This window comes from Lampris incognitus, chromosome 17, assembly GCF_029633865.1.
Source record: "Lampris incognitus isolate fLamInc1 chromosome 17, fLamInc1.hap2, whole genome shotgun sequence".
In the NCBI taxonomy this organism is placed as follows: Eukaryota; Metazoa; Chordata; class Actinopteri; order Lampriformes; family Lampridae; genus Lampris; species Lampris incognitus.
In genome coordinates this window covers 13,636,203-13,659,601 of record NC_079227.1, presented here as the reverse complement: position 1 = coordinate 13,659,601, position 23,399 = coordinate 13,636,203, and the positions used below count along the sequence as shown (strand labels likewise).

Below are 23,399 nucleotides of genomic sequence, written 5' to 3'. Positions count from 1 at the left end.
AAAAAAATCCTCAGGATGTTTACTGAAAATTTCAATGGAATCCTGTTCATAGTAGGGGTCATCTTGCATGAAGAAGACAAATTTAGCTGCACTCCCCTACATATCCCCCCCCCCAAAAAAAAGACTTTAAAGCAGAATTATCATACAGCTTAGCTACACATCTTCTAGGCTTAAATGCTTCATAACTTTAGACTGTTAAGTCAAGTTTTTTTTCCAAAGTGTAGCATAAATTGATAACTGTAAGTAGCAAATTTTGTTTAAAATTTTTGTTTAAAACAGGTGTTCATTTGCCCATAAAGTGAGGTTCTTAAACTGTCAATTAGAAAGTAAAGCAACGTTGGGTCCTTTAGTAAACAGTTCATCTGTCAGTGCAACAATGCAAATATTGATTTCATTCTCCATACATGCAGTTATCATGATTTCCACTACAGCATTTTTTTAGTCAAGTCAGGCTTATTTGTATTCCCCTAAACTACAGCTGAAGAGGACTTACTGTGTCGACCCGTTTCACTGTGTGAATACAAACGGCAGTAGAGACCAAATCTTGGGCCCTTAATTCAGATGAAGAAAAGTTTCTCAGATGGGAAAAGTAAGCAAAGTAGATGATGATGATGGTTGACAGTTACAAGCCATCCATCCAGTATAAGACAGTACCAGAAAAACACTTCCATTCAAATAGCAGTTATGATTTATTTCCAGTTAGTTTCATTTACAGAAAAGCTCACGTTTCTCTCCATTTAACTGTCTTTCTACATAGCTTGGCACTTCAATGGATGCCAAAGCAAAAGATGATGTAATCCAGACGGAAAACAGGCCATCTTGATGTATGGAGCTTTGATTCGTGCGGCCATTCACAGCACAGGCTTAAATTACCCAAGATGCAGTTCATCTTTACATGATTCCAAATACAAGACAGATAGGCTTAACATTGCAGATATGGCTCTTGGCTGACATGACCTCATACCCGAACCACAATGCTCCCAAATACCAACACTCCTCATTTTCAGGCTAGTTGGCAATTGCTTGCTTGCTGGTTGTCCATCGTGCCCGATGATGACCATCTTCTTCTATATGTGGGTCCTTTGGTGGCTGAATAGTCCGATCCTGGATGCACAGTTGCGGTTGCAGACCTGGCATGTAAAAGTGGTGCTGGAGGGGGTAGGGGTAGCTTTGCGAGCATGCCTCTTCGCACGCTTTGCTACACGGTGTTGTGTGTGCTGGTTTTCCATGTACTTCACTCCCTCTGAGATGTGAGAGCGCGAGGTTGTGCGGCAGAAAGCAAGTTCCTCCAAAGAAGAGGGGTTGATCTGACATCTTTTTAGTGTGGTCTTCATTTGGTCTTTGAACCGCTACACACACACACACACACACACACACACACACACACACACACACACACACACACACACACACACACTCTTCTCTACTTTCTTATGCTGATAATATTTGCTGTCAGTTTACTATATGAATTCGAAAGAATAATCAACAAAGAGCACCAAACAAACCTAATTTTCAGATCTACTTGGAGTAAAGTGTCAATCAGTGCAAGCTAGTCACCCTCCACGTGCAGACAGAGCTAGATGGGAGAGGCATACAAGCAACCCAGTAGGAGAAGGAATGTGGTGGGTCCTGGGCTGCTGGATGCTGCTGTAGTATAAATCTTCCTGCCATGCAGAATTTGTTTGGGCCGATACACGTCGTGATAGCCGGCGTGAACAGGAAACAGCTTCATCTGGTAGGGGTAAAGACAAAAAAAATCACCGCTAAAGCTACATGCAGTAGTAGGTAGCATCACATTTTTGCATCTTTTAAACACATAAAGCAATGGAAACAGTCATATTTCTCGTTCACTTGGTCTTGTCACACATGTTGGAATGAGCAGGTAGCCAAACTCATACATTCCCCACATAAAAGAGCACAGAATAATTTAATGACTAGACTGGGAGGTTACTAGCTGACTTTCACCTTAAGGGCTGAGGGAACAGAGTCCTGCTTCCTGCTGGAAGGGTAGGGTTCAAAGGAAAATTTCTTTCATCATATAAAATAGAAAAACTCAACCTGAATGCCTGTTACCTTTCTTCAGCAGCTTGACATTTTTATGCCCTATCCAACTATTTGACATATTTCAATGAAAACGTCTTAAAGCAAGTTAAAGGTATGTTCTGTTTTTTTGGGTTTTTTTTGCCATTTATGCTGCCTTATATTTCTACTCATGTTCCATTTTCTCTTCATTAATTATTCAATACTTTATTTATTTTCATCTGCTTTCTGAGGCCCATTGTGATGCTGTAAATATAAAAGGTGCTGTATATAAATTTGACAGAGGAAGACTGTCATGGACTTGCAAAGTGTTTGGTCCTGTGCTTTTCCACAAGATACTCCCTGTACTGAAAATCATGTAGCGTTGGGGTCAACTTTTTGTTGCAGTGGATCTTTTTTTTTTCTTCCAAATTTTATTAAAAAAAAGATTTTGAAGGGGCGTCTGGGTGGCGTGGTGGTCTATTCCGTTGCCTACCAACACGGGGCTCGCTGGTTTGAATCCCCGTGTTACCTCCGGCTTTGTCGGGCGTCCGTACAGACAGATCTACCGTGTCTGCAGGTGTGAAGCCGGATGTGGGTATGTGTCCTGGTCGCTGCACTAGTGCCTCCTCTGGTCGGTCGGGGTGCCTGTTTGGGGGGGGAACTGGGGGGAATGGCGTGATCCTCCCACGCGCTATGTCCCCCTGGTGAAACTCCTCACTGTCAGGTGAAAAGAAGCGGCTGATGACTCCACATGTATCGGAGGAGGCATGTGGTAGTCTGCAGCCCTCCCTGGATCAGCAGAGGGGGTGGAACAGAGATTGGAATGGCTTGGAAGAGTGGGGTAATTGGCCGAATACAATTGGGGAGAAAAAGGGGGAAAATTTGGGGGAAAAAAAGGGCTTTTGATTCTCAAAGCCAGAGAGACTAGCTGTTACTCGTGAACAAACACCTTCAAAACAGACCTCCACTTTGCATATGCATTTTTCTTTCTTTCATTCATTCATTCGTATGTAATATCCATTCTTCCTTACCCAGATGCTGTACAGCACATGTTATGATCAAACAAGATCACATCTACCAAATCATCTGCGAAGGAAGTGTGGCTCACATTGTGATCGGATCTCCGCCAGAAATAGCCAGGCATTAATATGAACTGCAGTATGGTCAGAGAATAGCAGATTCACCAAACTGACATGAGCCTCTCCCACCACGGTAAACCAGCTGCTGCTGTTACATTCACAATGGCTTTATAACACCTGTTAAAGTGTGTTGTTTCCTTCTACTAATGAGACTTTACAACTCGTTTCAACCCCACTGGGCTATAAACTTTAATAATAACTTCGGCACGTAAGGTTATACATCATGCTCGGTCCATTATTCAAGGTGCAACAACATAAATGACCTTTTTGGAAACGAGGAACTAAACAATGGTTCCTAACAATAGTTCCTATTATTACAACGCCTATACAACACGGCCATTACAAGTACTACTGGTCCAATTTCTAACCAGTACTGTCAGTCATTCTAAATAGAAAACCCAGAGGGCATCACATGCTTTTCTTTGAATCTTCCTGTCATTTGTCCAAGAATGAAATATTTCCATTTGCAAAGTGAAGATATGCTTTTCAAAATAGAGAATTAGCAGCAATACATGGGAAACTTTAAGAATGCAGGGAGAATTAAAAAACTATAGAAGCACGTCTGAAAAGACGGCCTTTCACATTTAACAGGGGAGTGAAGACGTGAGTCTGAGCCCTTCAGGTGGGAAGTTTCAAATATTGAGGCGAACTGAGCCTAAGACATCATTTAAAAAACAATGAAGAAAAACTGGTAATGGGGATTGCAAGCTGGGGCTAGGGGCTCCGCTTCTATCCTCAGGTGTCAAACCATTCAGTGCCATAAATCTGATTGACAGTTTTAAAAATAATTTAAACTGTTCTTCAAAGCAGGTAAAAAAAATTGAAGCTGATTGAAAGGGGAAATAAAAGGAAATCCACATGCTTCACCGACATATTAACTGCTCAATAACTAAGCAAAATTTGTGCGTTTCAGCCAGTGCATCACAGACCAAAACGATCCAGAAAGCCCACATTGCTCCGCTGCATAGCTTCATGTTAATTGCAGTCACACCTGGCTCAGAGCGCCCAGCATGACTGACACCTGTTCCTTCCATAATCACCTAAACAATCCTGCTGCAGAGCTGTGGGTAGGCCAAGGTGGGCCTGGGCCCACACATTTGGCACTCAGGCTCACCCAGTCAGAAGGCTTCCTTTTTGCTGGATCATCCAGTGAATAGCATGGATACTGTTTCATTAATACTGTTTCAATGATCTGAATATGAGACCAATAAAAATAAAACAATTATTTTTTTTCTAGATAATTTAGATCTTTGAGTGGCAGTGCATTTCGCAAATGCTAGCCTGTGAGCAGCCCCTCCTCTTTCAATCAGCGTACAGCTTGAGCCATTGCACAGAGGAACAGAGGCCTACTTTCCGCTAGCCAGCTGTTTGCAATGAAGGTTAAGGTAAAAACCACTGCTAATCAAAGCAGTTTGCCTAAGTTTCTCACAAAACGACGTGAAGAGCAGGAGGAAGAGAATTCAGCTCAAGTTCAGGCATCATTCTCAACTCACCACCCACACCAAACCCAGTCATCTCCTGCTGTAATCATCAAAAGTAAGCTAATTTACAATTTGGGAATGTAGTAGCCTATTGCCTATTTCAATATTGTTTAGTGGGTGTAGTTTTTGTTGGGTGTACAATTGGATTTTATGCTGATGTTGCTGTGTCTGCTCTGTGTGTGTGTGTGCATGTGTGTGTGTGTGTGCGTGTGTGTGTGTGTGTGTGTGTGTGTGTGTGTGTGTGTGTGTGTGTGTGTGTGCAGTGTTGTACAAGTTTACACTTCACAAGAGCTAGCTCAAAGTTCAGTTCACGCAGATTTAAAAGAACTAGTTCACATTCATAGTTCACGATTTTGAATTTTGAACTAAGTTCATAGTCCCAAAAAATGATCAGGAGTCAGGAACATTTATTTGTTGTTTCATTTCATGTAGTTTCCCCCAGCCCACAGCAGTGCAACACAATGACAAAGACACATCTAAAACCTACACGAACACATATATCCAAACTATTTATAAAAAAAACCCTGAAAAACTCCAAAAACACATATAACCAACATATAAAAGTAAATTAATTAATTAATAATAATTTTTAAATAAATAAATAAATAAATAAATAATTGTCCAAGAGAACAAACGCCAGCCAGGATGACTGTCACAACTGCCGGTCTGCATGGGCTATCAGTTAGCCTAGCCTGCCCCGCTTCTGCGTCCTGTCGGACCACCCTCGGTGTTTCCTCTTTGGGTGCTGCTCCAGGCAGGGTCATGGTCTTTGGGCCCACCGGAGGCAGCAGACCAAGCTCCCCCAGCCAATCCAATGCCAGTTGTCCCAGTCGGACACCTTCGATACACCTCCTCGCACTCCACACAACGACACCAAAAACACAGTCAATGCCATGCGGGGCCGCGCCGCCACACTGTACTTGGTGTCATGTTTGACACGATAGAGCTGCTGAATCAGGCAATCAGCAACGTTACTGAATTAGACGACTGGTCAGTTGAGCACCGAGAGAAATGGGGGAGTGCACAGTTAAAGCACTCCAAATAGCAATCACTCTGACAAAACACTCACTGGCGAATTCACGAAAGGATTGCGTGTCTGTTGCGGCCGCTAAACCTGCACAATCAGACCACAAGAAACTGTGTAATTCTCAAAGCACCCGCAAACAGTGAATTGTGCCCCTAACTAGTGCTGCCAAGAAATTATATTTCGGTGCTCCAGTGCTATTTATTCATATTTAAATTAGGTAATATGGATACATTTGGCTCAAAATTGGCCCCTTTCTATCCAAATGAGCATCATTGCAAACACCAGTGTTAATAGCCACACGTAGTTCGAGAGCGTCTTCAGAGAGTTGGTGGTAACTGTAGAACATTGTATTTGTTCCACCACATGTTTGACACGTAACAGCCACCGTACTAAGGTAACCACCGACTACTGCTACAGGAAGTATGTCAGCAGTTGGTCTGCCGGTTACATACAAAGAGTTGATTTAGCTAAGACTAAAATCGATGACATTGAGCCTGCCTACTGTGTTCTTGGCGCAAAGCCACCGTTTATACTTTGCCACACGGATAATCGCAATCAGATGCAAAACAAGTGCAAATTGCACTCAGCTGCACAACTTCATGCGCATGTTTGTGCTGTAATATCATTCACGCAATATCGTTTGTGAATCAGACCTTGAGACAGTTGCAACGGTTGCAAGTGAAGCACAATTCATGGAACTACCAGCAGCCACAATCCATTCTTTGTGAATTTTGGCTAATGGTCAAGGTGGGTGGGCATAGAGAGCAGGTGGTTTACACTGCACAGATTCAATATCAGTTTTTCTTAAGTCAAGTCAAGGTTAAAAACCGCTGAGTTATTTTTTAACCTGACCCACTATTAGTTAGGTTGTATCAATGAGAAGTGAGCAGGAAAACTTCCCAAGGAACAGAAAATGGACGGCGTTACCCAAAAGCCCAGCGGGGCTGCTATAAGAAACAAAAGAAAAGAAACAGAAGTCAAAGAAGCGGCCACAATAAAAGACGTCCCACTAATAAGTAGCTTTTTCAAAAAAGCTAAAGAAAGTGAAGAAGAGGGCATTCCAATGGAGGATGACGAGCTAGCTACTAGCTAGCAGTAACAATAGGCTGGAAGCGTCTACCATCAGTTGCAGCAATGCACAGCTGGATTTTGAGGACTTGATCACAGTTTGCAAAGAAAAAGTCAATATAGAAGAACTTCCAAAGGTAGGAACCATTTGATTAGGCTGTCTGTGCATTGAACAGTAGCTGTCGTGATTGTGTGTTTCTGTATATTTGGTGGATAAGTTTATTTGATATGCTGTTTGCGTAACATGTATTGCATCACTGTGGTGTGATGCTGCTATATTGTGTTGGAGTCGGTTTGTCAAGTTCACTATACACTGGCTTTTGCAGTTCTGTGTGGAATTGCCTAGCTCATTTAGTGAGCCTTGTTTTGAAAACTGCATTCAGCTGTGCTGTGTGATTACCTTAGGATGGCATTGTTGTAAACCTAGTCCTACCCAGTCACATTATTATGTATTGGTAATAACTCGTATGCTGTCTCCTTGGGTGATTTTCCATGTACACAAATATTGACATAGTGAGTCATGCACTGCCTTGGGATGATTTAATCCGTTGTTTCCTTGTCTTGTGATTTGTGAGTGAAATTGCCCCACTTGTTCAGCTGGACTGGTTATTCAGCATCTCACAAATAGGTTTGTGGGTGTGGTCTGGTTGATTTGACATGCCAGCTTGACTAGAATTTCAAAAATAATTAAGGTGTATTTTAATGGCTGGGGTGGGTAGTGTGGGGTGGGCATGGTGAGTGTGTGGGAGGTGATGGGTCGGGGAGATGTATGAGCATCAGTGCTCAGGGGCCCCTGGGGCTACTAATCCAGCCTTGGGTATACTTACAATTAAACTAAATTCTCTTTCAAATCAGACATCCCAAGATATGAGTGGAAAGTATTGTTCTTGCAACTGCATTTATAACCGCCTTTCTTTTACTCAAACGTAGCTGATGGTGGGAGGAAACCGAGCACCCAGAGAACACCCACGCAGACATGGGGAAAACATGCAGACTCCACACAGGAAGGACCTGGGACGACCTGGGGTTGGAACCCAGAACCTTCTTGCTGTGAGGCAACAGCGCTAACCACTGAGACACCATGCCGCCGTGGAAATAGTAACACTGCACATGTTGGCTAGCTTAAGTCCAGTAGATTTCTTCTTACTGTGAATATACATTTAATATATTTTATTTTAAAGAAGCCACATGTTGTACATTACATTGTTACTGTTATGTTTCACACTTTGTCATAATAGTCTATAGAAGCACATTTCAGAATCTTGCTATAACACACTGTATTGTCAGTTGGTCTCATATATGATTTATGTGTGAGTTATGAAACTAGAGACAGTAATTGCGTTTCTTTTGTTTATCCCTCTATAGTTTTCATGGTGCTCAATGTTTGATACTCTCTGCACCGAACCAAGGGGCCGCTACAGCCATGAAGGGCCATGTGATTGCAGGTTTGCTTTCCAACCCAAGCCTATGCTGGCTGATTTCATTAATTTGTCCTTCCTCATCAGGAATGTCTTAACTGGTGAAACCAGGGTTGGATTGCTCATCTGTACATGCAATTTTACAGAGCATGTCTCACTTGACTTACATCCTGGGATTTCAATAAAAATGTGTTATGTCCTACCAACATGGGAGTCGCTGGATCGCATCCACATGTTGCCTCCGGCTTGGTCGGACGTCCCTACAGACACAATTGGCCGTGTCTGCGGGTTGGAAGCCGGATGTGGGTATATGACCTGGTCGCTGCACCAGCGCTTCCTCTGGTCAGTCAGGATGCCTGTTTGGGGGGGAGGGGGAACTGGGGTAATAGTGTGATCCTCCCACACGCTACGTCCCCCTGGTGAAACTCCTAACTGTCAGGTGCAAAGAAGCGTCTGGCGACTCCACTTGTATCAGAGGAGGCATGTGGTAGTCTACAGCCCTACCCGGATTGGCAGAGGGGGTGGAGCAGCGACCGGGACAGCTCTGAAGGGTGGAGTAATTGGCAAAGTACAATTGGGGAGAAAAAGCGAGAAGAAAATCCAAAAAAAAAAAGTGCTATGTGCTGGGTTCGAGTGTGGGAGCCTTGGAAGCTCAGCTCCCATAAGGAGGGGTCTGAGCTCGTATGAAAGCAGTACAATCATACATCTGTGGGGGTTGCTAATGCATTACCAACAGCCAATTTTTAATAACAAATAATGTATTTTTCAATGTAATGAATATTATTTATGTTAATTAGATAAATATGCTAAAGGAAACATTGTTTTCCAAAAGAACTAAACGCACCATATTTTCTCGCGAATAACAGTATGGCTGCACGTCACCACCAAGCCACCATGGGGCGCAGTAGAGTATCGCATGTACGATGCCTTTTAAGAGCGTGCGAGCCGCAAACGTTTGAACACATTTGGAAGAAGAAACCATTACATGTGTCAGCCAACATTATCTTTACAGCTATTATCTGTTGTTTCAAAACAATGGTGACGCTGTTTGTCATGTGCAGTCAGTCATTTAATCCTTAATCCTGGTGCTGGGCCCGTGTTGTTGTTACAGTATTGCAGACATCCCGGGCAGTTTCGGGTTATCGCAATCTACTTGATACTATTGTTACAAGTGTGTGTGTGTGTGTGTGTGTGTGTGTGTGTGTGTGTGTGTGTGTGTGTGTGTGTGTGTGTGTGTGTGTGTGTGTGTGTGTGTGTGTAGTGTGTGTGTGTGTACATACACACAGGGTGTTGTGATGTGTCTAGTGCAGCAGTGTGTAGTTGGAGGGAAGGTGCACGTGTTCTTCCAACCCGCTTGTGTCCTTCCTGCCCTTAGCTTGCTGCCGCTGGCTAGCCTTTGTGGCGAATAGGGAAGCATCCTAGCGTGTAAGCCTTCCCTTGCCAGTACATAGCCTCTCCTTCACCAAGACTCCTGCCAGGCCTCCCCGTGGCCACACATGGTAACTGGGGTCTTGCGGCCCCAGGCTAACTTGGCAGGGGATCTCGGAGCAGCAGTGGGCCCCAGAGATATGGTGTGCAGACCCACCCTGGTGGACACGCCCTGGCACCTATCAACCACTGCCCCGCTGCCTTGTGGGTGAGTCTGGGAAGACATAAGGCTAAGGGAGCTTACCCCAACAGAAAAGCAAGCTGTGGCGGCACGCTTCGAGGCGGTTTCCGAAAAACTGGATTTCCGGCAGCCCCCTGCAGTTGTGTGGAGGTGCCGGTCGTCTAGGGGTCCCCCTTGCCATCGGAACCATCTCCTCTACAATCAAGTCATGTGGCGTTGGGAGAAGCGCACCCCCCATGCCACTTTAAAAACCATCTCTGCGCAGGTATCTTCTGCTATCTGAGTCCTCAAAGGACCCACAAATAGAAGAAGATGGTCATCATCGGGCACGATGGACAACCAGCAAGCAAGCAAGTGTGTGTGTAAGAAAGTGTAAGAGAACGTAATGAGCAGCTCTCTCTCTCTCTCTCTCTCTCTCTCTCTCTCTCTCTCTCTCTCTCTCTCTCTCTCTCTCTCTCTCTCTCTCTCTCTCTCTCTCTCTCTCTCTCTCTCTCTCTCTGTTAAAGCTCACCCATCCATCGCATCCATTATCCAAACTGCTTATCCTGCTCTCAGGGTCGCGGAGATGTTGGAGCCTATCCCAGCAGTCATTGGGTGGCAGGCAGGGAGACACCCTGGACAGGCCGCCAGGCCATCACAGGGCCTGAAAGCTCACCCGTTAGTCTTTTATTTATATCCACCCCTAACATTAATTATTTTGGAGACTCCCACAAAGCTCATATTATAACTTGAAACCTGACTATTTGTGATTCTTGAATCCTGACCTCTCAACAGTGGATATGGGCAAAAAAAATAAAAGCAAGTAAGAAACCACTTCAAATAGAAAGGAAGTCAATACACATCACATCTGCTGAACTCTGTCATTATGAAACACTTTCAGTAGGTATCAGTTTGCTGTGACTGCTGCATAGTTTACAAAGGGCAGCCCGGGGGACGGAACATCAAACAACAAAACACACTCAGCCGGTTTGTCTGTGTTTCAATCAGAAATCTGGAAAGGGGGAACACAAGTCGTTTGCCTTGTGTCAGTCAGTGCTACTCAAGACAGTCAGTCAGCTTGCACACGTAACACCCGTTAAGCATAAACAGACTAAAACTCAAGTCATTAAGCAATGGATCAAACCAATCACTCATAACAGAAAGTGGATAAGGAACATCAACCATTCAGACAGTGTTCATATCACTAAACAGGGACTTCGCTCCTCAGATTACACCGGTGTTCGTTAGTGTTAGGATTATTTTGGAATGTTCAAAAGACGATGTAGTTTTTATCACCTCCAGTCAGCATCATGATTTCATTTAAAAAAAAAAAAATCACACCTACCAGGTTCTTGTTGACTTTGATTGGTGATTTGAAGACTGTCCACACCACGGCTTGGTTGCAGGAGGGCGTGGTCAGAGAGCCGTTGTAGCGGTAGTAGGCTGTGAGGTCAACGTGCCCCAGCAGGTCATCGATAGAGATTTCTTTGGCAACATCCACTCTGCTGTCTGAATTAACAAAGACAGACTTCACCGATCCAAAGGAAATGCCGTGGAAGATTGCAGAGCACCTTTATTTTGCAACAACGACGCTCCGATAGTTTTTGAGAGTTCTTATGATGCTAACCAAGGTTTACAAATGTTTAATTTACAGATTTATAAACCTGTACTCCAGTGCATGAGTCTATGCAGTGGACTTAACAAGTACACACTTCATCCCTAAACTCAATTTTTCAAAGTGGTAGACTCATCCAATCAGAATACCTCCCATTTCCAAAGAGTATTTATTATGCATTGAAGGGTGTGCATACCTGAACAAAGACGATCTGGTTTCTTTGTTAATGGGGGATCTCATTTGAGATCTATTACTGGATTAAAAATTATGCGCATTTATATCTGGAACACATTTACAAACTAATTCATCAAGATGTTTTCCTTCTTTTAAAACAAACAAACAAACAAACAAACAAACAAACAAACCAGGTTGTTCTGGAAAGTGTTCTCACTTATGTTCTGGATAGCAGGCAGATGGGAGGTCAGTTCAGCCCAGGGGTCAGAGCCGGACGTGGAAGTAGAACCAGAGTCGGTCTCCTGAAGAGATTAATGATAAAGGAATGTTTTTCTGTAATTTTTCATGAGTGAGGGAAGACATGAAAATGCTGAGGACCTCCACCAGCTAAAATGTTTGACCGGAGAGCAGCAGGATCCGATGTATCAGTCTAACTCAATAACACACATCAACTATATTTAAATATGGACTAAGTATGCATGCAGAAAACAAGACATTGACATAAGAAACATTACATAATACACCTTTATCTAATTATCTTCATCAGGGTAAAGTCGAAATCAGAGGAATGAATGTGGACGAGCTGTCCTGAGTCAGTCTAATTAACTCAGGACAGATTAATTGGTTCTACGCCCCCAAATTAGGACGCCAGAGCCATTGCAAAGACTTGAATGAATGTTTGTTTGTAGTCTTTTTACATGGGTTTTAACTCTGGTGTTTTTAATAAATGGGCTGTTGTGCCCTCATCAATGCTGTGTGTCTTGGGCTCTGTGGCGGGGAACCCAGTTAGTGGCAACAACCTTACCACAGTGGTAGACCGTATGGGTGCTCAGGCATGGGAATAGACACGGACCTGGTGACTGGAAGGCATGCTGAGAAGAAAATCGTCAGCTCGGCCTGTAGCATCGGGGGGAGAAGATCTCACTACATCACTGGCCGGTGACCAGTGAGGGTGGTGCTGACCAGTTGATGAGGGAAAATAGCCCATGCTCAACGCAGCCGTACCCGGCCAGCTCTCTCCATCCCCACCAGGAGTGTTTGCCCAGCAGCAAACCCTGCAGTCTGGAGTCCATCTGCCCTACGACAGATGATGTGACTGCCTCTCCTAGTCTATAAGAATGAAAGGCAGGGAGTTGCCTCATGGAGGGGACTGGGCCCTGCTGGCACGGGAGAGTGGAGGGTCAGGGAAGATGACTCCATCAGTGGACCACGGGGGAGATTTTCTGCTGGGGACATGCTAGTGGCTAGCCAAGTGAAGTATGAAAACCCTGCGTAAGAGTCTGGACAGCTAGCCACTAGACATACTGGAACCCTGGACCCACCCTGAGGGTGGAAGGGGAGGGTGTATGGGGGTGTGTATGTGTGGCAGAGTTGGGTGTGGACCAGCTGTCCTGAGTTGGTCTAATTAACTCAGGACAGATAATTTGGTTCCACACCCCAAATGAGGACACCAGACTTGACCAAATATTTGTTTTTTTTACATGGGTTTTAACTCTGTTGTTTTTAAACATTGCTGTCGTAAATGGGCTGTTTTGCCCTCATCAATGATCTGTGTCTCTGTGCCGGGGATCCTGGGTAGTGGCAGCAACCTTGCCACAAGGTCATTATGTGGTTCGACGGACATTAGATTGTTAAAGATCCACGTTTACTTGGGAATTTAGAATTTTGTCTTTTCAGAGTATAAGGGAGAATGATGTACCCATTTAGATGCGAAATTAAGTTTCTTAGTTTACCTCATGATGTCCTGAGCCCCCGCTACGTTCCTTGTGTTCATCTGCAGCCTAGACAAATGGAAACAAATACTGATGACGTGCCGTAAACAAGTCTGTCAGTGCCCCCCCCCACCTTACCACAAGTTTAGAAATGAAACCCATCTACCCAATTTTTCCTTTTTTGTCAGGTGGGTAATCTGAAAACTTCGACCTTCTTCTACCCAGAAGTCTTTACAGATTTAATAAAGGATGAAGATTTCCAAATCAGTGCCTTCAAATAAAAACTCGAATGTCTACCAATCATAAACAGTCTGAGACATGTAATGCCAGCAGAGGATGCCTCGTCATGTCCGTCATGTTAATGGCATCACTGTGCAGAGATGTCTGGCAGATCTAGAAATTTGCAAAAGGCTCCTTACAGTACACAGTCACTTAAGTTTCCTGTATTTCTTAACTGGATCAGAGCCAACTGGAGTAAGATTGCAATCTGTATACGATGTTTGTCGTTAAAACAAAAAAGAGCTAGAAGGAGGGAAATGCATTTGGTTTGGACCGGTTCTTGTGAAGAACCTGAGCTCTAACAGTGGTAATGCATTTGTTTATGGGATGTTTCCGCAAAGACAGATGGACATCGAAGAGGTAAATGTTTCAAAAAATGACTTTTTTTTTTTGGATTCATCCCTCCCTTTTTCTCCCCAATTGTACTTGGCCAATTACCCCACTCTTCCGAGCCATCCTGTACACTGCTCCACCACCTCTGTCGATCCGGGGAGGGCTGCAGACTACCACATGCCTCCTCCAATACACGTGGAGTTGCCAACCACCTCTTTTCACCTGACAGTGAGGAGTTTTGCCACGGGGACGTAGCGCGTGGGAGGATCACACTATTTCCCCCAGTTCCCCCTCCCCTCCGAACAGGCACCCCGACCGACCAGAGGAGGTGCTAGTGCAGTGACCAGGACACATACCCACATCCGGCTTCGCACCTGTAGACACGGTCATTTGTGTCTGCAGGGATGCCCAACCAAGCTGAAGGTAACACAGGGATTCGAACCTTTGTGGTGTGGTGGTCTATTCCTTTGCACCACAAAGGAGTTTCTTGTTTTATGTCTCAATGCTCATTTCAAAATACCGCCAGTAAGATGTTCTTCTGCCACCGGCAGACGTATTGTTTGTTTCAAGAAAGTGTTCTTGTTTCATGATAATACCTTTTGTTACAAGACGTTTATGCTAAAATATAATATTGAATAAAGTTTCTTGTTTGAAGTTGTCCTTCCCCATTGAGTGAAAATTGCTGATAACAAGTTTTATGATTATAGGTACACCTTCTTGAAACAAGCATCTGCCAGCGGGGGTAAGAACATTTTACTAGCATTATCTTGAAATGAGCATCATGAGACATAAAGGGCAATTCTGATATTTTTAACCTGGGCCTCATTTTCCCATCATTTCGGGTCTAAGTAACTAATAGGGACAAAAGTATTTGGAAGTGGTCCAGTATTGAGCAAGAACGCTTCAGCTGGTAACCGCGAAAAGGGCGGCAATGTAAACCGTGAGGGCAAATTCACCCGTCAAATTACATCCACTAAAAGCACTTGTTTTTGTCACTGACAAGCTTACATTTTTATTATAAGTGTCTGATAACATTATGGAAAGGATCTCTACAGAGATAGACCTTTTTCTTTACATTTTACTTCTTTGGGTGTACTATTTGTGCATGGGGACATGGTTTCAGATGTTTACAAAAGAAGAAGTCATGCCGAATCTCATCAGATTTGACCATTCATCTGACCATAGCTTGAGACACAGAGGAACTCCTAGCAATAATTCATTTACAAAGTCATGGCTGACTATTTAGCCGATTTCAACAATGTGGATGAGGAATTTGAATTCGGTCCTTTCCATAATGTTGTCAGACACTTATAGTAACAACCTCAGCCTGTCAAGTGGCAAAAACAAGCACTTTTAGTGGATGCACCCTGACGGGCGCAATTCCCCCCGTGGATTACATTGCAGCCTGTTTTGCCAGCTGAATCATTCTCGCTCAATACTGGACCACTCATTCATTCATTCATTCATTCTCCAAACCGGGTATCCTTACTCAGGGTCATGGGGGTGCCGCAGCATTTCTCAGCAGTCATTGGGCGCAATAACCCCCATTGATTACATTGCAGCCTGTTTTGCCGGCTGAAGCATTTTCGTTTAATACTGGGCCAATTAAAAAAAAAAAAGTTCCCAATTAGTCACTTAGACCCCAAATGATGGGAAAATCGGGTCCAGGTTAAAAAAATATAATACTTGAATTACCCTTTAAAACAATATGAAATATGTTGATAAGGTTGTAATTTTCGCAATGTGGATGTGCAATCGGTCTCAGACATGTCTCAGGCACTGAACTTTACCTCAATGAAGAACCCCAGCACTGCCAGGCCATTTGGCGTCGCCACAGCCTCATCCAGAGTTAAATCTTTCCGAAGGTTCACAATATGCATCTTAGGGGTGGAAAAAACAAAAACAAAAAACAAACACTTCAGACTAAATATGACGATGTAACCTCAGAAAAAAAAGACTTTGGCTTATGTTCATTACCTCCATCGGGTATCTCTTTGAGTCCACAGTGTGTTCTGAGCCCTCCGTCCTGTCCGTTGCATTGCCCCAGTGGAAGTGGAACTGCAGGGTGGAGTAGATGTGACCCAAACCACCACCGGACACCTCGACCATACCGTCCTTCAGAACACACTTCGCTGAGAATGTAATGGAGATAGGTATATTAGCATCTAAATTTTTTTTTTTTAATTTTCCCCCTTTTTCTGCCCAATTGTATCTGGCCAATTACCCCACTCTTCCGAGCCATCCCAGTCACTGCTCCACCCCCTCTGCTGATCCGGGGAGGGCTGCAGACTACCACATGACTCCTTCGATACATGTGGAGCCGCCAGCCTCTTCTTTTCACCTGACAGTGTGGCGTTTCACCAGGGGGCCGTAGCGTGTGGGAGGATCACGTTATTCCCCCCAGTCCCCCCCCCCAGATTAGTCGCCCCGACCAACCAGAGGAGGCACTAGTGCAGCAACTAGGACACATACCCACATCTGGCTTCCCACCCGCAGTCGCCAGGGAGACGTAGCGCATGGGAGGATCATGCTATTCCCCTCAGCCCCCCCGAACAGGTGCCCCGACCGATCAGAGGTGTGCAGCGAACAGGACACATACCTACATCTGGCTTCCTACCCGCAAACACGGCCAATTGTGTCTGTAGGGATGCCCGACCAAGCCGGAGGTAACACAGGGATTCGAACTGAAGAGCCCCATGTTGGTAGGCAACGGAATAGATCGCTATGCTACCTGGACGCTTGCCTAGTGGGGAATTTGATTGTAATTTTGAGTCAAATGTTCACAGTTGAATAAGGTTCAATGAGTCGTATTTTAGCAACGTAAGGAGTGCCAGTCCTCACAATCTCCTCATTTGTGGCCTCCTCCATCCACACTGACTTTCATCATAGTCTAAATCACATGTATGAAAAGCATTTGACTGAACCATTTAAAAGTCTCTGGGCCCCTTGTATACAGTGTAAACCACCTTATACGCAAACCTGTATGGCCTGTGTTGATGATATACTTCATTGTATGTTTGTTGTCAAAATTTTTGAAGTGGAATTTGCCCAGATTATGGTCCTCCTTGACATTCTTCTTCTCTATGTTTATGGGTGACTGGCGGTTTCCCCCACAGTGGGAATGTGGCAGGAGGTGCCAATGGTTTGGACTGTGATCTGTATATGAGAGGAAAAAACAGAGTGTTCGATCAACACCAGTGATCCAATGAAATCCAAACGCTATCACTGCATCTGATGATTGACAGGTTATGTCGCTTGTTTTTTGGACGAGCAGGTGAAACTCAGCATATGTGCAAAATCACCTGGCAAACACTAACTCGAGTCAAATCTGGTTTGAAAAATCAGTTAATAGCAAAGCTATCAATATTTAGAATTTTTTTTCTTTTCCAAAAGGCCTCCCAAAATTAAAATGTGACATTACTTACTGCAGTGATCATCATAGCACCACGTGTGGCCTACGGAGAGAAGGAACAGTCGTATTTAACATCTCACTTCAGAGTGACAGGATTGTTAGTCTTGATTTTGTCATACCAACCCACCAGGCACTACTGGAATCGCAGGGGAGGAATAAACATGTCGTCCATTGAGAGCTTGTGTGGGCCGAAACACATTGGTAAGTTTAGACATCTTAGGAAAGCGCTCAATCTGAAAAAAAAAATCAACATTTCCAAATAAAAAGTGATGGAAACAGGGCGTTATGAGGAATTAAGTTGTTAAAGATATGAGCCCATAAGTTGGGGGTGGGGGATTTTCAAGCATACATTTAAGGCTACCTTAATCACAGACCTTCATTTAGAAAATGATGCAGAGCAGTTAAAACAGGGGTTACTGTGATGTCAAATATATATATATATATATATATATATATATATATATAATGCAGAGCAGTTAAAACATGGGTTACTGTGATGCCATATATATATATATATATATATATATATATATATATATATACATGAAATCGGCAATGGTGTTGAGTGCTCGACTAATGAGGAGCGGAATATCCACACGGATACAGAAAAAAAGGAAAAATCTGGAACTTTTTTCCTGTATCCGTATATATTTTTCTTTTCTTTTTTTGGGGGGGGGGATTTTTTCCCTTTTTTTCCCCAGTTGTACTTGGCCAATTACCCCACTCTTCTGAGCCATCCCGGTCACTGCCCCACCTGCTCTGCTGATCCGGGGAGGGCTGCAGACTACCACATGCCTCCTCAGATACATGTGGAGTCGCCAGCTTGTTCTTTTCACCTGACAGTGAGGAGTTTCTCCCAGGGGGCGTGGCGCATGGGAGGATCACACTATTCCCCCCAGTTCCCCCTCCCCCCTGAATAGGCACCCCGACTGACCAGAGGAGGCACTACTGCAGTGACCAGGACACATACCCACATCTGACTTCCCACCTGCCATCTGTGGCTGCGGGGACTCCCGATCCAGCTGGGGGCAACACGGGTATTCGATTCAAACTGGCGATCCTTGTGTTGGTAGGCAATGGAATAGACCACCATGCCATACGGACGCCCCATGATGTCAAATATGAGACGCAAAAACACATTCAAGACAATATTCACAAAACCTTTCAAAATACACGTTTCCAGAAAAATCGTTCCACTGTCAACAGTCACCTTTATCTGCCAGTTCAGACTGCAGCAAGAACAGAAAGGCCTCATTAACTTCCCTAGAATCAAGTTGAGACAAAGTGCACATTGGCTATGATGAAGTGCAACATCCAGGCAAACTGGCTTTTCTATTGATTATATCGTGTGTCAAATATTTCAAGATTTTCTTCTTGCCTGACACGGAGACATGTGGGTTAACCTACAGATGAACTTTAGAACAATTGTGTGTGTCACACAACTAACAAATTCACAAGCAGAACTCTGTATATACCTTGTGACATGTCACGGGTATGATAAACTGATAACAGACATCGATGGAAAGATTACATTACATAATGTAATGAAAGATTACATGCTCATGTCTTTTAGTCATTATGTAGACTGACATTAGATAATCCAGGCTTAAACAGTCAAAGCCACAAAAGCAGAAAATGTATACACCTGAACCGATCTTACAAAACAAACAATGGAAACCCAATAATCTACATATATCAGACTCATCTTTACTTGGCCGTGCATGTTTACATATACATGGCATTTGATTCCAGTTTAGTGGCTCTCAATTATACTGACAAAGAATAACACAATGATCTTCAAGAACAGGTGAAACAGGAAGAGACTAGTGCATCTATCAAGTTGTTCTTTGTTGTTTTCATAAATATTCAGTGGCTGGTTAGAGGGCACGTGGGCCCATTTATTGAAAGTAAAATGATGCACCTGTATACCACGTTATGAGCACAACAGTCTGTAGGAATTGTCACATTGGCCATTCTTTCAGTTTCCAGAATGTTTTGTGACTACAATAACCCAAACCTGACAGATAATTTTAATGTAGAAAAAAATTGCAATTCACTCCCAAATCCATAATAGTAAAGGAAGTGAGATTTATTCGCAGGACTGGGGTGTGTAAGTGAGCACCTTCAATCTTACTGTGTTGTATAAGTTGCAACTGCAGCAACATCTAAAATGACTGAAGACCAACAACACATTTTACTGATGATGAGTCATCTTATTGCTCCGTATCCTACTGATAATTCCCAGATATCACAGAAAGTTGAATCAGTTCATCTGGACACAACGTTTATTGAGAGAGAAACATTTCATCACTCATCTAAGTGACCTCTTCAGTCAAAACTGACCCCAGGTATCCCCACCCTTATAAACAATACCGTTGCATAATGACCAAAACCAACAATCAGTTTCACATGCAAACAGGCGTGGCCATTAACTAGAATTACAATGGCCATGTGTACTATTCACAGAGGATTTGGGAATGTTTGCAGTCACGGCATCGACCAATTTCCGGCACAGCATGTTTTGGGGGTTTGAAAGCAACCGAGACGCAATGTTTGGAAAATACGTGTCTCAACCGTTCTGACACTCCCGCCACATACGGAATCACCACTGGTTTACACTTAGGCAGCTGTTGTCCTTCTCCTCTCTTTGATTGGCTGGCGTACTATTTGGGCGTCTTCCTGGCTTTGACAATCACATATAAATTGGTCCACCCCAAGGATCAGATCCCTGATCGGATCCACATTGTGTATGCTGTTAAGTGCTAGCAGGATTGCCTTGACTTGTACATTGGGGAAACCAAACAGACACTTGCCAAGGGAATGGCACAAGACAGGAGAGCTAACACATGAGGCCAGGTCTCCGCAGTCTACACCCATCTACAGGCCAGTGGCCACTCTTTCAAGAATGAGGATGTGCACATTCTTGATAGGGAGGAATGCTGGTTTGAACGGGGAGTCAAACGAGGGAAGACCATCCCTGAACCGGGGGGGGGGGGGGTTAGAGTACATCTGTCACCACTTTACAATGCTGTGATTGCAACTATCCTCCAATCTTCTGTGAATAGTACACATGGCCATCGTGAATCTAGTTAATGGTCACACCCATATTTGCATATGAAAACGACCGTTGGCTTTGGTAATTATGCCACTGCATTGTTTATAAGGGTGGGGACACCTGCAGTCAGTTGAGACTGAAGAGGTCACTTAGATGAGTGATGAAACGTTTCTCTCAATAAACGTTGTGTCCACATGAACTGATTCAACTTTCTGGGATTTTCTTACCTGGATTATTGAATATGCATCAAAACAATTTCCAGATAGATGTCAGTTAAACTAATGTCCGCCCGCCATTTGCACTGTGTTGCCCTTTCAAACCATGTCTTCAATCCAGTTTCCATCTCATAAACAAACAAGCAAGCAAACAAACAAACAAACAAACAAACAAACAAACTAAAAAGCTCACTTCAGAGTCATTGCTAAATAAAGATGTTTCCTCTCTGGAAAGGAATGATCTGTTCTTCCAAGTGACACCAACTCACCAGGTCTTTGCTGACTTTAATGGGCTCCTGAAAAACGGTCCAGACCACCACCTCGTTGCAGTCGGGGGTGGTCAGGGAACCCATGTAGCGATAGTACTTGGTGAGGTCCACGTCTCCAATCAAGTCACTGATGGAAATACTGTGAGTGATATTGACTGTGGAACCTGGAAAGAAAACACACACACACACACACACACACACACACACACACACACACACACACACACACACACACACACACACACACACCTCAGGATATTGGTGCTGTTAAAATTGCTTAACATTTTAGATGTGAACCAACATCAACGACCGAACCGTATTCAGTCTTCAGGGGCCTCCTGTTACACAACTGGTTTGGTATACAACTCATCTGGGACAATCTTAACTATTTATTCACCATCAGCAACCTCAAACACAAAAATCTATTTCATCTGCATCAAAACCCTGCTTTGTGTGTTTCAGTATGCCCTACATTATCAGTAAGGCAATGAGCCAACCTTTCATCGTCACGTTCTTCAGATAGGACGTGAAATCCTCCCAAGTTTGTGATGCAGCTCCCCCTTCTGTTTCCTTCAACAAAGAAACCTGAGTTAGTCACATTCCAAGATCACGTGGAAGACACATCCCTGCATTCTTCAAGTCTTGTCTCTGATTTTAGAATCAGTGTAAATCCTGAACTTTTGTGCAGACCTATTGAGGTTACCGGAGTAGTGACCCGCGGGGTCAACCCGCAGGTCAGGCGGGTTCGAGGGGGCTTGGTTTATTAGAAAATATCACGGGGTCGGCGGGCGGGTCAGGGAGTGTAAACAATTCACAGAAACACTGTGTGCTATAGGCTAGGCTTTGCATTGCTAGTCCAACCCCCCCCCCCTCTCTCTCTGACACACACACATGCTCACGCACGCAAGCAGCTTTATCATCTCTGTGAATGTTCTCATTCATCCAGGTCATGGTTATCCAAAGGAATTGAACCGAGTGCAACATACATATATACCAAGTCCAGTTGCACTCGATTCAATTCGTTTGGATAACTTTTATCATCCATTTGCGATCATGGTCCTGGTCAGTGCATGTGTTGTAGAGTGTTGAGGCTTCACCTACGGGTTTTTCCCCAAGTGGTATCCGTAGCTTTTGTTGACACCAAAACTCGCTAAAAATATTTTTTGGTCTGAAAGAACACACGTGTGTGTGTGTGTGTGTGTGTGTGTGTGTGTGTGTGTGTGTGTGTGTGTGTGTGTGTGTGTGTGTGAGAGAGAGAGAGAAAGGAGGGGGGAGGGAGGGAGGCAGAGTACATGTCTTTAATGATATAGGTTACTTTTTTGGCTGCTATTCAACTATAGAAAATAGCGTGTGGAACAACGTGTCTGTGTGTTTAGCAGCTTAGAGCCAGACACTATCAGCAGACACTACCAGCAGACACTACCAGCAGACACTACCAGCAGACACTACCAGCAGGCACTACCAGCAGACACTATCAGCAGACACTATCAGCAGACACTACCAGCAGACACTACCAGCAGACACTACCAGCAGACACTACCATCAGACACTATCAGCAGACACTATCAGCAGACACTACCAGCAGACACTACCAGCAGACACTATCAGCAGACACTATCAGCAGACACTATCAGCAGACACTACCAGCAGACACTACCATCAGACACTATCAGCAGACACTATCAGCAGACACTATCAGCAGACACTACCAGCAGACACTATCAGCAGACACTGCCATCAGACACTACCAGCAGACACTATCAGCAGACACTATCAGCAGACACTATCAGCAGACACTATCAGCAGACACTGCCATCAGACACTACCATCAGACACTATCAGCAGACACTACCAGCAGACACTACCAGCAGACACTACCATCAGACACTATCAGCAGACACTATCAGCAGACACTACCAGCAGACACTACCAGCAGACACTATCAGCAGACACTACCAGCAGACACTATCAGCAGACACTACCAGCAGACACTACCAGCAGACACTACCAGCAGACACTACCAGCAGACACTATCAGCAGACACTATCAGCAGACACTACCAGCAGACACTACCAGCAGACACTACCAGCAGACACTACCAGCAGACACTATCAGCAGACACTATCAGCAGACACTATCAGCAGACACTACCAGCAGACACTACCAGCAGACACTACCAGCAGACACTATCAGCAGACACTACCAGCAGACACTATCAGCAGACACTACCAGCAGACACTATCAGCAGACACTACCAGCAGACACTACCAGCAGACACTATCAGCAGACACTATCAGCAGACACTATCAGCAGACACTACCAGCAGACACTATCAGCAGACACTACCAGCAGACACTATCAGCAGACACTATCAGCAGACACTACCAGCAGACACTACCAGCAGACACTACCAGCAGACACTATCAGCAGACACTATCAGCAGACACTACCAGCAGACACTACCAGCAGACACTATCAGCAGACACTACCAGCAGACACTATCAGCAGACACTACCAGCAGACACTACCAGCAGACACTACCAGCAGACACTATCAGCAGACACTATCAGCAGACACTATCAGCAGACACTA

General features: G+C 44.2%; 1 protein-coding gene across 2 annotated transcripts in view; it reads right to left on the bottom strand.

Annotated features, from left to right (window-relative positions):
• Nucleotides 1-684: 684 nt before the first annotated feature.
• LOC130127018 (carbonic anhydrase 4-like) overlaps nucleotides 685-23,399 on the bottom strand; it is a 34,892-nt gene continuing 12,177 nt past the window's right edge. The window contains exons 7-18 of one of the 2 annotated variants that reach the window (XR_008811789.1): nucleotides 21,305-21,377; nucleotides 20,808-20,971; nucleotides 17,396-17,501; nucleotides 17,282-17,311; nucleotides 16,836-17,012; nucleotides 15,834-15,988; nucleotides 15,647-15,736; nucleotides 13,266-13,313; nucleotides 11,750-11,834; nucleotides 11,089-11,252; nucleotides 1,506-1,732; nucleotides 685-1,349 (exon numbers count right to left, since the gene is read on the bottom strand). Coding sequence is in view for 1 of the 2 variants with exons in the window: in XM_056296565.1 (XP_056152540.1) it covers nucleotides 1,577-1,732; nucleotides 11,089-11,252; nucleotides 11,750-11,834; nucleotides 13,266-13,313; nucleotides 15,647-15,736; nucleotides 15,834-15,988; nucleotides 16,836-17,012; nucleotides 17,282-17,311; nucleotides 17,396-17,501; nucleotides 20,808-20,971; nucleotides 21,305-21,377 (1,248 nt within the window). In the remaining variant the exon portion in view is untranslated. Of the gene's footprint in view, nucleotides 1,733-11,088; nucleotides 11,253-11,749; nucleotides 11,835-13,265; nucleotides 13,314-15,646; nucleotides 15,737-15,833; nucleotides 15,989-16,835; nucleotides 17,013-17,281; nucleotides 17,312-17,395; nucleotides 17,502-20,807; nucleotides 20,972-21,304; nucleotides 21,378-23,399 lie in introns of both variants that reach the window. The other variant, XM_056296565.1, reaches the window with a different exon arrangement.